The sequence below is a fragment of the Coregonus clupeaformis genome, chromosome 5, assembly GCF_020615455.1.
Source record: "Coregonus clupeaformis isolate EN_2021a chromosome 5, ASM2061545v1, whole genome shotgun sequence".
In the NCBI taxonomy this organism is placed as follows: domain Eukaryota; kingdom Metazoa; phylum Chordata; class Actinopteri; order Salmoniformes; family Salmonidae; genus Coregonus; species Coregonus clupeaformis.
Window position 1 is genome coordinate 3,522,799 of NC_059196.1, and position 12,235 is coordinate 3,535,033.

The following is a 12,235-nucleotide window of genomic DNA, read 5'->3' on the forward strand; positions in this document are numbered from 1 at the left end:
CGAAACATTTGACCCAAGTTAAACAATTTAAAGGCAATGCTACCAAATACTAATTGAGTGTATGTAAACTTTTGACCCACTTGGAATGTGATGAAATAAATAAAAGCTGAAATAAATCATTCTCTCTACTATTATTCTGACATTTCACATTCTTAAAATAAAGAGGTGATCCTAACTGACCTCAGACAGGGAATTTTTAGTAGGATTAAATGTCAGGAATTGTGAAAACTGTATATTGAAATACTAAGGAATTCCAGTCATTTATTTTCCATTTCAATCTTTCCCAACATGTTACATTTCCACTGTTCCAGATAAGATACAGTATACACTATTGTAAAAATAATGCAAGAACATTAACAATTGTCTTTAAAGCGCTGAAAAATAGTAGCCTATTACATAAACATTTTCATTCAGACATCTGTAGGGGGGAAACATTGTTACCCTTTTGTTGCGCTGCTAAGGAAGTGGCCATCAAGTAGCCTACCCCACAGCCAGACCAGCCCAAGATGCCTTTGTGGTCATAGGAGTCGATGTGAGCGCTTCAGACTCTAGAGGTCTCCATCCAGCATGCAGCAACATCCACCTATTGGGATTCTGCCGCTCACATTCTAGTGCAGCAGAAAGCGGTATAGGAAGGAAAGGAGGAGACCACTCAGAGCCACGGAGACAGAGGGAACCTGAGGCTCTCGCGTCCCAAACGACACAGAAAGAAAGGGAACTTTGATTTGACGCGCGGCCGATTATGGTGAAAATTATGATAAGAAAGAGCTGCATTATTTAGTGAAGAGAGGCATTGATATTTATAGTGTTTAATATATGATGTCTTCGGTTCCCTGCTCATTGTAGATTATATTTAATTTCTCTCTCCTATTTCTGATGTGCTGCTTCATTGTGACTGTACACTTGGGTCACCCGCGTGATTTTTAAGGCAGCGGAATTGTTGTTTCCAGCTTCGTTGCATGGGAATCCAGTCGTGTCGGGTGCGGTGATGTCTGCAAGGTTTCGCTCTTTGTTTCTGGGTAAGTGAGTTTCCATTCGTATGCAAATATTTCGTTATTTAATAGGAGATTATCAATGACATAATAAAAGATGTAATCGGGTTTTTTTGTGTGTAACAAATATTATGATTTATATCGAGCCGTTATATCAATTTGTATTGTTCACAAAAATGCACCATAGTTTAACAGCGCTCTATTGTGCGTAATTGTATCCAGAATTATATCGAAATTAGCCTACAAATGATGTAACATAAGCTATTCATAATATGTATCTCACGTTCTTTTTGAATAGCCTAGATCACTTTGACAAATGTGCCATTTTAAAATGTAAAATAAATAGTGAATGAGGTGAGATTTAATTGCGATAAGTAGGCTAATTCAAGTGAAACATTTGTGTTAAGAAGAAAAAAGTTCACCTCGTTAAAAAAAAAGAACTCTTACAATGTGAATTGAAAGCAGATGTGTTATGATCACTGTACAAAGGCTGCACTTCAGGCACCCACTTGACTGGTGCTGGACAAAGACTGTAGTGTATTGTAGGCTATTGTCCATTGTCTGTTAATGACAGATTAAATACAACTGCTTCTTAGCAGAAAGCACAACGACAGGGCACACCACCTATAATTCGAATCACAAACTAATGTGCTGTGACACCGATTTCAAAAATATATATTTTAATAGATCATGGCGGGTGGTGAGCGAGCGGCTCTGCTGGTGCCCTGAGAGGCTTGAGGAAGCTGGATATCGCGTGCCCGCGTGTGCCGGGGTCAGAGCTCGTGAGAGTTGTGCAAAGCAAACGTTGAATACTCTCGGGCTTGTCTCCTTTGGTTAAATTCCAACAATTCTGTCCGTGGTTGTGATGGTGCATTTCAGAACAATTGTTTTGTCTGATGACAGTTTGTTGGCTATAGCCTTTTGTGTGTAGCCTAATGTGTCCAGCAAACTTAGACCTGTAATAGACTATATATGTTCTTTGCAGTAGCACATTAAATGCATGACCTCTGGCAATATATTTGGATGTTAAGTTTGGCCCTAATGTCTTCTTTTGTCCAAATTCAATACAACTTCCACAATTCTTGCAGTAACTTCACAATGTCTAAATTGCACTGTGAGGTTTCTATAAATTCAGCAAATACCATAGCTAGAGCATTACATGTTCAAAGTAGCTACGCCTGAATATCAAAGTAGCTATGCCTAAATGAGGTCTCAGTAGCCTGCCCTGCAAGGATAGGCCTGTGAGTGAGGCAGACAAATTATGTGGGTTGCCGTCCATTGACTGGCTTAAGTAGTTGGACTGAGGATGGGACACGCCATAGCACTTTAAGCACCTCTATCACTGGGATAATGAGGATCATCATATAACCACTGTGTTCATTTTCCATAGCTTATAGGCTGGGGATCACTGGGTTGACAGTTTAGACATGCAGTAATAGCTCTAGTGAACTGTATTATCAGCTATTCATTTTGTTAGCTGGTGGTGATGATGATGGGGATGATGGTGGTGATGATGATGGTAGTGGTGATGATGGTGGTGATGATGATGGTGATGATGACGATGATGGTGATGGTGTGGTAGTTTTGGTGGTGGTGATGTTGAGTATGATGGAATTGTTACACTATATATACAAAGGTATGTGGACACCCCTTCAAATTAGTGGATTCGGCTATTTCAGCCACACCCGTTGCTGACAGGTGTATAAAATCGAGCACACAGCCATGTAATCTCAATAGACGAACATTGGCAGTAGAATGGCCTTACTGAAGAGCTCAGTGACTTTCAACGTGGCACCGTCATATGATGCAACCTTTCCAACAAGTCAGTTCGTCAAATTTCTGCCCTGCTAGAGCTGCCCGGGTCAACTGTAAGTGCTGTTATTGTGAAGTGGAAACATCTAGGAGCAACAACGGCTTAGCCGCGAAGTGGTAGGCCACTCTAGCTCACAGAACGCGACTGCCGAGTGCTGAAGCACGTAGCACGTAAAAATCATCAGACCCTCGGTTGCAACACTCACTACCGAGTTCCAAACTGCCTCTGGAAGCAACGTCAGCACAGCAACTGTTTGTTGGGAGCATCATGAAATGGGTTTCCATGGCCAAGCAGCCGCACACAAGCCTAAGATCACCAAGCACAATGCCAAGCGTCGGCTGGAGTGGTGTAAAGTTTGTCGCCATTGGACCCGTAGCAGTCTAAACGTGTTCTCTGGAGTGATGAATCATGGCAGTCCGACGGACAAATCTGGGATTGGCGGATGCCAGGAGAACGCTACCTGCCCCAATGCAAGTGCCAACTGTAAAGTTTGATGTTGGAGGAATAATGGTCTGGGGCTGTTTTTCATAGTTCGGGCTAGGCCTGTTAGTTCCAGTGAAGGGAAATCTTAACGCCACATCATACAATGACATTCTAGACGATTCTGTGCTTACAACTTTGTGGCAACAGTTTGGGGAAGGCCCTTTCCTGTTTCAGCATGACAATGCCCCCGTGCACAAAGTGAGGTGCATACAGAAATGGTTTGTCGAAATCAGTGTGGAAGAACTTGACTGGCCTGCACAGAGTCCTGATCTTAACCCCATCGAACACCTTTGGGATGAATTGGAACGTCGACTGCAAGCCAGGCCTAATCACCCAACATCAGTGCCCGACCTCACTAATGCTCTTGTGGCTAAATGGAAGCAAGTCCCCGCAGCAAAGTTCCAACATCTAGTGGAAAGCTTTCTGTTACAGCAGCAAAGGGGGACCAACTCCATTAATGCCCATGATTTTGGAATGAGATGTTCGACGAGCAGGTGTCCACATACTTTTTCTCATGTAGTGTATTACTGTTTGTATTGGCAGATTAGTGTAGTGCTGATGTGATAGTCAGATGGCACACATGTAGTGGTAACATATCCCCCTGTGCAGTCTTTCATAATGGCAAACCAGGTTGAAGGACATTTCCCTTATAGTAATGAACAGACCAACACAGAGGCTGAGCTAAGAGAGAAGAGCTTATTTTATTATGGAATGATCAATAGTAATTAATAGAGCTTATTTCCATTTAATTTGTCTTTGGCCTTGGAAGTCCTGAGACATCCTTAATTTAATATCTGTGGGAGATGTAATATCCAGTGTTCACATTATAGATAAGTACCACAATTAAACACCACAGAATTCCTTAACTGACTTTATCAAGGCTTACATTACAAAATGAACAGTATAGTAGAAGGTCAAATAATGTGGTAAGGCCTGTAAAACTGCTGGAAGTAGAACCAGAGTAACCAAACCAAAGTAGTGGAGCTTAATGATGGATTGCCTGCCTGTCCTTCCCTCAGCAATAGATGATATTGAATGGAAAATGTTAAATGACTGTCCGGGAAGTAATAACAGATTGTAATTCATTTGACAGAAATGTAATGGGAAAAAATGAGAAGCCCTTCCGTTGGAGTTATCCATTTCCAACCCCCAAATGCCCTCATTTCAAATGGAGCTTATCCACTTTGACCGCTATGATATTTAGCAGTCTTGCATCTATGCTGCGCTATGACACTGGCAGAGGGAATTTGAGTTACATCCTCAAGTCTAATCATCGTTCATCTGATCCGTTATGTATGGAGATAGATGCTAAGAGCTACTAGGTTTAAAATGGGTTTCTGTTCCCATTCTATATTTAGCAAGTCTCCAGGGTTGGACAAAGGATCTCTCAAATGTGGAGATGACAGGAGCCTCCAGTGCCAGAGGTTATGAAGTGACATCTCGATGTGTTTGCCCCTGAATCACACTCCCACACACACTAACCCCCCCCCCCATCTCACACTCATACAAACACACAGCCATTAAAAAAAAATCAGATTACCATAGAAAGCGTTAAGGCTGTAGTTCTTGTTATTTCATATTTAGTCAGTATTCATAGACTAGGGGCTGTATTCAATCCGTATCGCAGAAGTTCAACGTTACAGCGGGATTGAAATTTAAAGACAATGTTCCCGGGTTAGCGGAGACTGCATTCACTTAAACGCTGCATATGTCGGTTCAATCGGAAATTACCTTTACATTTTACCCGACTTTACATTTCTTTACATTGCTCAATCTGTAACGCTTCAGCCCTAGATATTGCTTTTCATCAACATGACTTGACATTCATTTTCCCTATAGTCTACATTTTCTACTTGGAAATTGTTTTGGTTTTTAGGGTAGGGTTTCACTTGGCAGTTTTGCTTTGTGGGACAAAAATCACATGGTATTTAACATACTTGGCCTGGACTCTTGGCTGGACAGTGCTTTGGACATTCTTGTGGTGTTTGAGGGAGGACACAATCTTGATCATTTGACTTATTAATCCTGTTGGAACTCGCCGAAATACAAACAGAATGCACACTATGAATGACTTCCACCTTGGTCAGCATTTTGGCATCAAGAGCAAAGAGAGAACAGATATGATTTCCCTCCAAAGCTTTATTTTCCTTTGGCAAAACATTAATAATAGTAAATCCAAATATTTCAAGCAATAGGTTGCAGAGATACACAAAGGATAGAATAACCTTTTAGAAGACATGTGAGCACACATCTAATGATCAGCCTAATGAGACGATGTTCGAGCACAAAGGTCTAACTGCCACTACTAGAACTATACACCCATATCGCTAACTAACACTGATTTGCTTTCCTAGCAGTTTTTCCAGATTAGTTATGTGTTACTTGATTCCTATGACCTTAGATAACAACGTGTTTTTTCTGGCTAATATGCTTTTCAATTTTTTCTGCTGAAAGAACCTTGTTTCATTGATTGAGGTGCTTTTAGGATGGTTTTTCCGTCCAGAGCAAGCCTAGGGCCTGATTCAATCAAATCCGCTTTAGCTGACATTCGCATAGTGGTTGTTTTGGCAGTGTCAGAGGTGGAACTGTATTAGAGCTGTCAAATCCACAAGCAGCTTCGTGCGTTAAGGCCAGTTAAGACTATTGCAGATCACTGCCATTGGATGCAATGAAACCACACCCGACTATAATCCGACAATTCCCATGCAGCCGCGTTAGAAGTTCATGCAGCCGCTTTACACGTTTGAACACTCAAATTAGACTTGTAGGCATAAATCCCCACGTCCAAATTAACATGAAAACATGCATTAGTCTAACATCAATGGTTTGACATTTTTATCAGTCATTATTTCTAACATAGATAGAGCCTACACTTTCTAGCGCCATTTTGAACTTCTAATGCAGTAGGGATAATAAGGAAGAGAGTGGTTTGTGACACAAGAGCAGCCGCTCCCCGATCTGTCAGCTCATACCTCAGTTACACCTGAAAACATCAAAACATCAGCTATGTGGATCCGGCCTGCACTGGTAAATGCTGGTTAGTCTTCGATCTGATTGAACCCCGGCCCTAGTTCTGTGTTTTGTATGAGATAGACTTTAGGTGAAATAGTGCCTGTTTTATACCTGTTCTTGCTCTCTCTGTGGAATATATCCACTGTGTGTATTTTTAACAGTCAAAGACATCCTCGGTACAAGGAAAGGTCATTCTGGTGAGATGAAATTGTGCATGACAGATTTCCTCTCTCTTTTTCTAAATCCTGCCTATTTTAACTCCCAGTGTCTCTCATCTTCATCTTATTTGCATCAATACACTAACTTGATGTTGGACATCAATTTCACCATTGATCAATGTCTTTTCAAGAGCTCTGACTCAAAATACAGTATATTTTTGTTTTAAATATTATGTAGCATTGACATGGGCCACAAACGTCTGGACAGAACTGGGTTTGTGTTGTTTTCTGACCTATAAATCTCAGCCGCTTTTTAACCTTCACTGACAAAATGACTTCCAGATTATTTTGGAACACATGAACAGGAACTGCGTATTTCACTTTACGGCTAACTTTTGACAGATGTTCTGGAGAGGCTCAGATTCAAGTTAAATCAAGCCACATGCATAGTACAGTAGGCTACGTTCATTCTTGAACACCAAGCTCTTCTTTCAATGTTATCTATCAAGCATTTCAGACATTCCATTTTAGGTTCATAAACGGGGTTCAAACAGAAGAGTGCCCTGCGGCTTTCTCTAATCTCTGCCTTCATGGACATTTACGAGCAAAAGTTAGGATTTCTGCACTATTTTCTGGGGTAAATAACCATGTAAATAACCATGAAGTTAATAGAGCAAGGACAATTATTGCTTCTTTTCAGGAAAGCTTTGCGGTATGAGCTAGTGAACATAAACAGTTTCATGAGGGTCTCTTTGATTGGTCTAAGAGATCTGAGGGTGAACAAATGACAAGACAAATGCTGATGTTTTCTGCCCTGAAATACAAAGGGCATGGTGCTGCCTTGCGTTGATTCACCTCACCAAAGGCCTGGTATGATGTTTTAATATTGCAGATAAAGTGGCTTGCGAAAGTATTCAACCCCATTGGCATTTTTCCTATTTTGTTGCCTTACCACCTGGAATTAAAATTGTTTTTGTGGGTGTGAATAGAAAAACAGAAAACTTGAGCGTGCATACCTATTCATACCTTCAAGTTAGATGGGTTCTGCTGGTGTACAGCAATATTTAAGTCATACCACAGTATAGCTCTCCAAACAGGTCAGGGACAGTTGTGGAGAAGTACAGATCAGGGTTGGGTTATAAAAAAATATCAGAAACTTTGAACATCCCACGGAGCACCATTAAATCCATTATTAAAATTGTGAAAGAATATGGCACCACAACAAACCTGCCAAGAGAGGGCCGCCCACCAACACTCATGGACCAGGCAAGGAGGGCATTAATCAGAGAGGCAACAAATAGACCAACGATAACCCTGAAGGAGCTGCAAAGCTCCACAGCGGAGATTGGAGTATCTGTCCATAGGACCACTTTAAGCCGTACACTCCACAGAGATGGGCTTTACGGAAGAGTGGCCAGAAAAAAAGCCATTGCTTAAAGAAGAAAATAAGCAAACACGTTTGGTTGTTCGACAAAAGCCATGTTGGAGACTCCCCAAACATATGGAAGAAGGTACTCTGGTCAGATGAAACTAAAATTGAGCTTTTTGGCCATCAAGGAAAACGCTATGTCTGGGGCAAACCCAACACCTCTCATCACCCCGAGAACACCATCCCCAGAGTAAAGCATGGTTGTGGCAGCATCATGCTGTGGCTACGTTTTTCATCGGCAGGGACTGGGAAACTGGTCAGAATTGAAGGAATGATAGATGGTGCTAAATACAGGGAAATTCTTGAGGGAAACCTGTTTCAATCTTCCAGAGATGTGAGACTGGGACAGAGGTTCACCTTCCAGCAGGAAAATGACCCTAAGCATACTGCTAAAGCAACACTCGAGTGGTTTAATGGGAAACATTTAAATGTCTTGGAATGGCCTAGTCAAAGCCCAGACCTCAATCCAATTGAGAATCTGTGGTATGACTTAAAGATTGCTGTACACCAGCAGAACCCATCCAACTTGATGGAGCTGGAGCAGTTTTGCCTTGAAGAACGGGCAACAATCCCAGTGGCTAAATGTGCCAAGCTTATAGAGACATACCCCAAGAGACTTGCAGCTGTAATTGCTGCAAAAGGTGGCTCTACAAAGTATTGACTTTGGGGGGGTGAATAGGTATGCACGCTGAAGTTTTCAATTTTTTTGTCTTATTTCTTGTTTGTTTCACAATAAAAAATATTTTGCATCTTCAAAGTGGTAGGCACCCCCAAAAAATCCATTTTAATTCCAGGTTGTAAGGCTACAAAATAGGGAAAAAATGCCAATGGGGGTGAATACTTTCGGAAGCCACTGTATATGATCATTATTATGCGTGGAAATACTTGGGAACAGATTTCCCAAATTAAAATTACTTGGAGCTGATTTCCTGGTGTTTTTACAGTTTTTTACATCCAACAATGAAAATGCAAAAAAAAAAAAAAAGAATACCACTAGCATCAAAAAAACTTTTTTAAGTAATGAGGCTGACGCAACAGATCAGAATGTTTAGCTTAAAATGTTGATAAACTATTAGGCTATTTATTCACATTATAAGCGCAGCAATGTGCACACGGCAGTAGGCTATAATTGTGAATATTCCATTAGCAGGGAAACCATCATTCTTAAAAGGGACTCAAATGCGATTATGCATGTAATGCTTTATTTTAAAGTTGCATTTTTATGGTGAAAATCATCTTCCCCAAATGTAAAACCCACGCGCTGCATATGTATGCCAGTTAGGCTCTACACCCGTTGTAAAGCGGATGAATGTGCTTAATTTTAAGAAGTTATTTGGCCAGTTTAGTAGTGAGACAAACGTTGGGCTATATGTTTCGGTTTTTAATACATTCTAATGCTGCATGATGTGACTCTAATGATGATTTGAAAAAAGTCACTTGAAAGGCATGAGCTCTGCTTTGTTTTTTGCGCAGGCTGTACACACTTCATCAGTCTCTCATTCACAATTTGACAAGCACTTGATAATGCCTCGAATTTTCCGGCAGCAAATATATAAATCACAATTGAGAGGCTAATATTGTCACCCATCAGACTATTCTTGATTTAATCTTGTCTTTGTATATAGTAAATAATATATATGTGAAATTTGTTTTGATTTAGAATGCAGCATTATCATGCACCTGTCTCAAAACATGGGCAGGGGAAAATATATTCACTTAAATAGCGAATGGATGATGCTATTCCAGTGATTAATTTTCATTCCATCTTGTTGTAAAGAGAAACAATGTGCTTAAGACTAGGAAAGTTGAGAAATAAATATAGTAGGCCTAGCCTATAGAAAGCTGATGGGATCATTCTCTTTTTAATAGAGGCCATTATTTTCTCAGGCAATTGCATAGCCTATAGAAATGTTGCGCAACATGAGCTCATACGCTCTAATGAAGTGGTTGATTAGATTTTGGATCACATTTGCATTGATGTCAGAGTTATTAGAGGGACAATAGAGTGCTGAGTACCAGGCAGTTAGCAAGTTTGGTAGGCCACTAATGACCATCAGCAGCATCAGAGCTTGGAGAAGCCTAATTACCGTGACTAAACAGTCACGTGGAATTTGACTGCCATCATGACTCGTGACCGCCGGTGTGTCGGTAATACGGTCACTGTAACAGCCCTAACTACGGATTGACTTCTTACATTTACATTTTAGTCATTTAGCAGACGCTCTTATCCAGAGCGACTTACAGTTAGCACATATATTATTTTATCAAACCCACAACCCTGGCGTTGCAAACGCCATGCTCTACCAACTGAGCTACATCCCCTGCCGGCCATTCCCTCCCCTACCCTGGACGACGCTGGGCCAATTGTGCGCCGCCCCATGGGTCTCCCGGTCGCGGCCCGCTACAACAGAGCCTGGATTCGAACCAGGATCTCTAGTGGCACAGCTAGCACTGCAATGCAGTGCCTTAGACCACTGCGCCACTCGGGATACTTCTCCCACATATGACATTAAGCAGTAATTTAATTACTGAAATTGATTACATATTTTTTTTTTATATCAACCCATGATGCAAAAGCATATTTCACAAGGCAATGGCAACCCTGTTGTTTTTTTTCTCTCTCTCTTTTTGTGGAATGGGAGCTAACTGAGTGAACGGGGGAAATGTTCCACGTCTCACTATTTAGACGCCCGCTGTTCCTTTCAATTTGAAACAGTCTATTAGTTCTGCTAGCAGGCCACTCCATTAGGTGTTTTGAACCCGCGTGCTCCATTGTCTCACTTTTCCCTCTTGCTGCTCTCCCCCAAGCGTCAGTGCCAGTAATCAGCAGAGGCCTCCTGTTCTTCTTGCATTCATCTTCACCCTCAAAAGATCCAAAGATGGATGGAGTTTGCAGGGGTAATTTGGAGGCCATTGATTAGTGCATTTAAAAGTAGGAAGAAGGAATGGGTAACCTGTAGGTAGCAACAACACCTTGTGGACCATCTGTGTTCTTACCTGAGTCCAAGTCCATTTTTGATTTGGGGGGATTTAAAATCCTAAGTTTTTTCATTGTTCAATACTTTTGTTTTATGTCTGTAATTAATTTATCCTGTAATTTAGATAGGTTGCAATTATTTTATCATGAAAATGGCTTTATATGATAAACACGTATACTGACGCTGATTAATGTTTAACTAAGGATAAATGCATTGGTCATTACGACTGCAGATCTTTTATTGCTATTCAGTACTAGTAACTGTAGAATGCAATATTTCGGTCCCACGGTAGTGGCTTGCTGTTATCTTGTACTAGAGGCATCATGATGGATGGTTTAACTATCGAGCCACAATGCCAGGCATTTGGCTGTTCATACCACAGCAAAAACTTTGTAAACTGGATATCATACATTTTTACATTTACATTTTAGTCATTTAGCAGACACTCTTATCCAGAGCGACTTACAGTTAGTGAATACATATTTTTTTTTTCATACTGGCCCCCCGTGGGGATCGAACCCACAACCCTGGCGTTGCAAACACCATGCTCTATCAACTGAGCTACATCCCTGCCGGCCATTCCCTCCCCTACCCTGGGCCAATTGTGCGCCGCCCATGAGTCTCCCGGTCGCGGCCGGCTGCGACAGAGCCTGGATTCGAACCAGGATCTAGTGGCACAGTTAGCACTGCGATGCAGTGCCTTAGACCACTGCGCCACCTTAGACCACTGCGCCACTCATATCACTGATCAATCGCTAGGCTGCCTGCAATTAAGAGGCGAGATGCACTCAATGGAAGAAGTTTATGTTTGTATAGGAGATTAAGTCACTTATTCAGGTGCTTAGACCAGGGGTGTCAAACTCATTTTGCACCGGGGGCCGCATTCGGTCTTCAACGAGGTCCGGAGGGCCGCACTTAAAATTGGTTATATTTCCTCACCATCAGAATTAGTAAAAAATAGTCCTCTATCCATCGTTTTTTTGAATTTTCAATGCTCCCTGACTGTCTAACTTTCATTTCGGTGAATATTAGCGAGCTGGACACAGTAAAGAAACTACACAGTTTCAATTTGGTTTTAGTATTTTAGTATACATTTTTTTTTACAAATAATGGACTGTATGTTTGGCACCCATGGCTTAGACCATGGTGAGTGTACAGTAGATTGCCCTCCCTGCTGAAAATGCTATTTTTTTCTTCCCTTCCCGTGAAACTGTTCCAGAACAGATGGCATCACCACCTTTATTTTTCAGAGTCGTTAGACTTGACTTGTTGATGAAATGGAGCCTTTGCGCTATACTGCCCATGCAAATGTGTAGCTCTATGGTTTGATGTTATCCACCATGTCGCAGATTGCCGTGCAGGAAAAGCAA

At 41.4% G+C, this 12,235-nt stretch overlaps 1 protein-coding gene across 2 annotated transcripts in view; it reads left to right on the plus strand.

The window, feature by feature from the left end:
* Nucleotides 1-492: 492 nt before the first annotated feature.
* Nucleotides 493-12,235, plus strand: part of LOC121558544 (CXADR-like membrane protein) — a 105,172-nt gene continuing 93,429 nt past the window's right edge. Inside the window, exons 1-2 of one of the 2 annotated variants that reach the window (XM_041871931.2) lie at nucleotides 493-745; nucleotides 951-1,019. In XM_041871931.2, coding sequence (XP_041727865.1) covers nucleotides 989-1,019 — 31 coding nt within the window. In that variant the 5' untranslated portion in view covers nucleotides 493-745; nucleotides 951-988. Of the gene's footprint in view, nucleotides 1,020-12,235 lie in introns of both variants that reach the window. The other variant, XM_041871925.1, reaches the window with a different exon arrangement.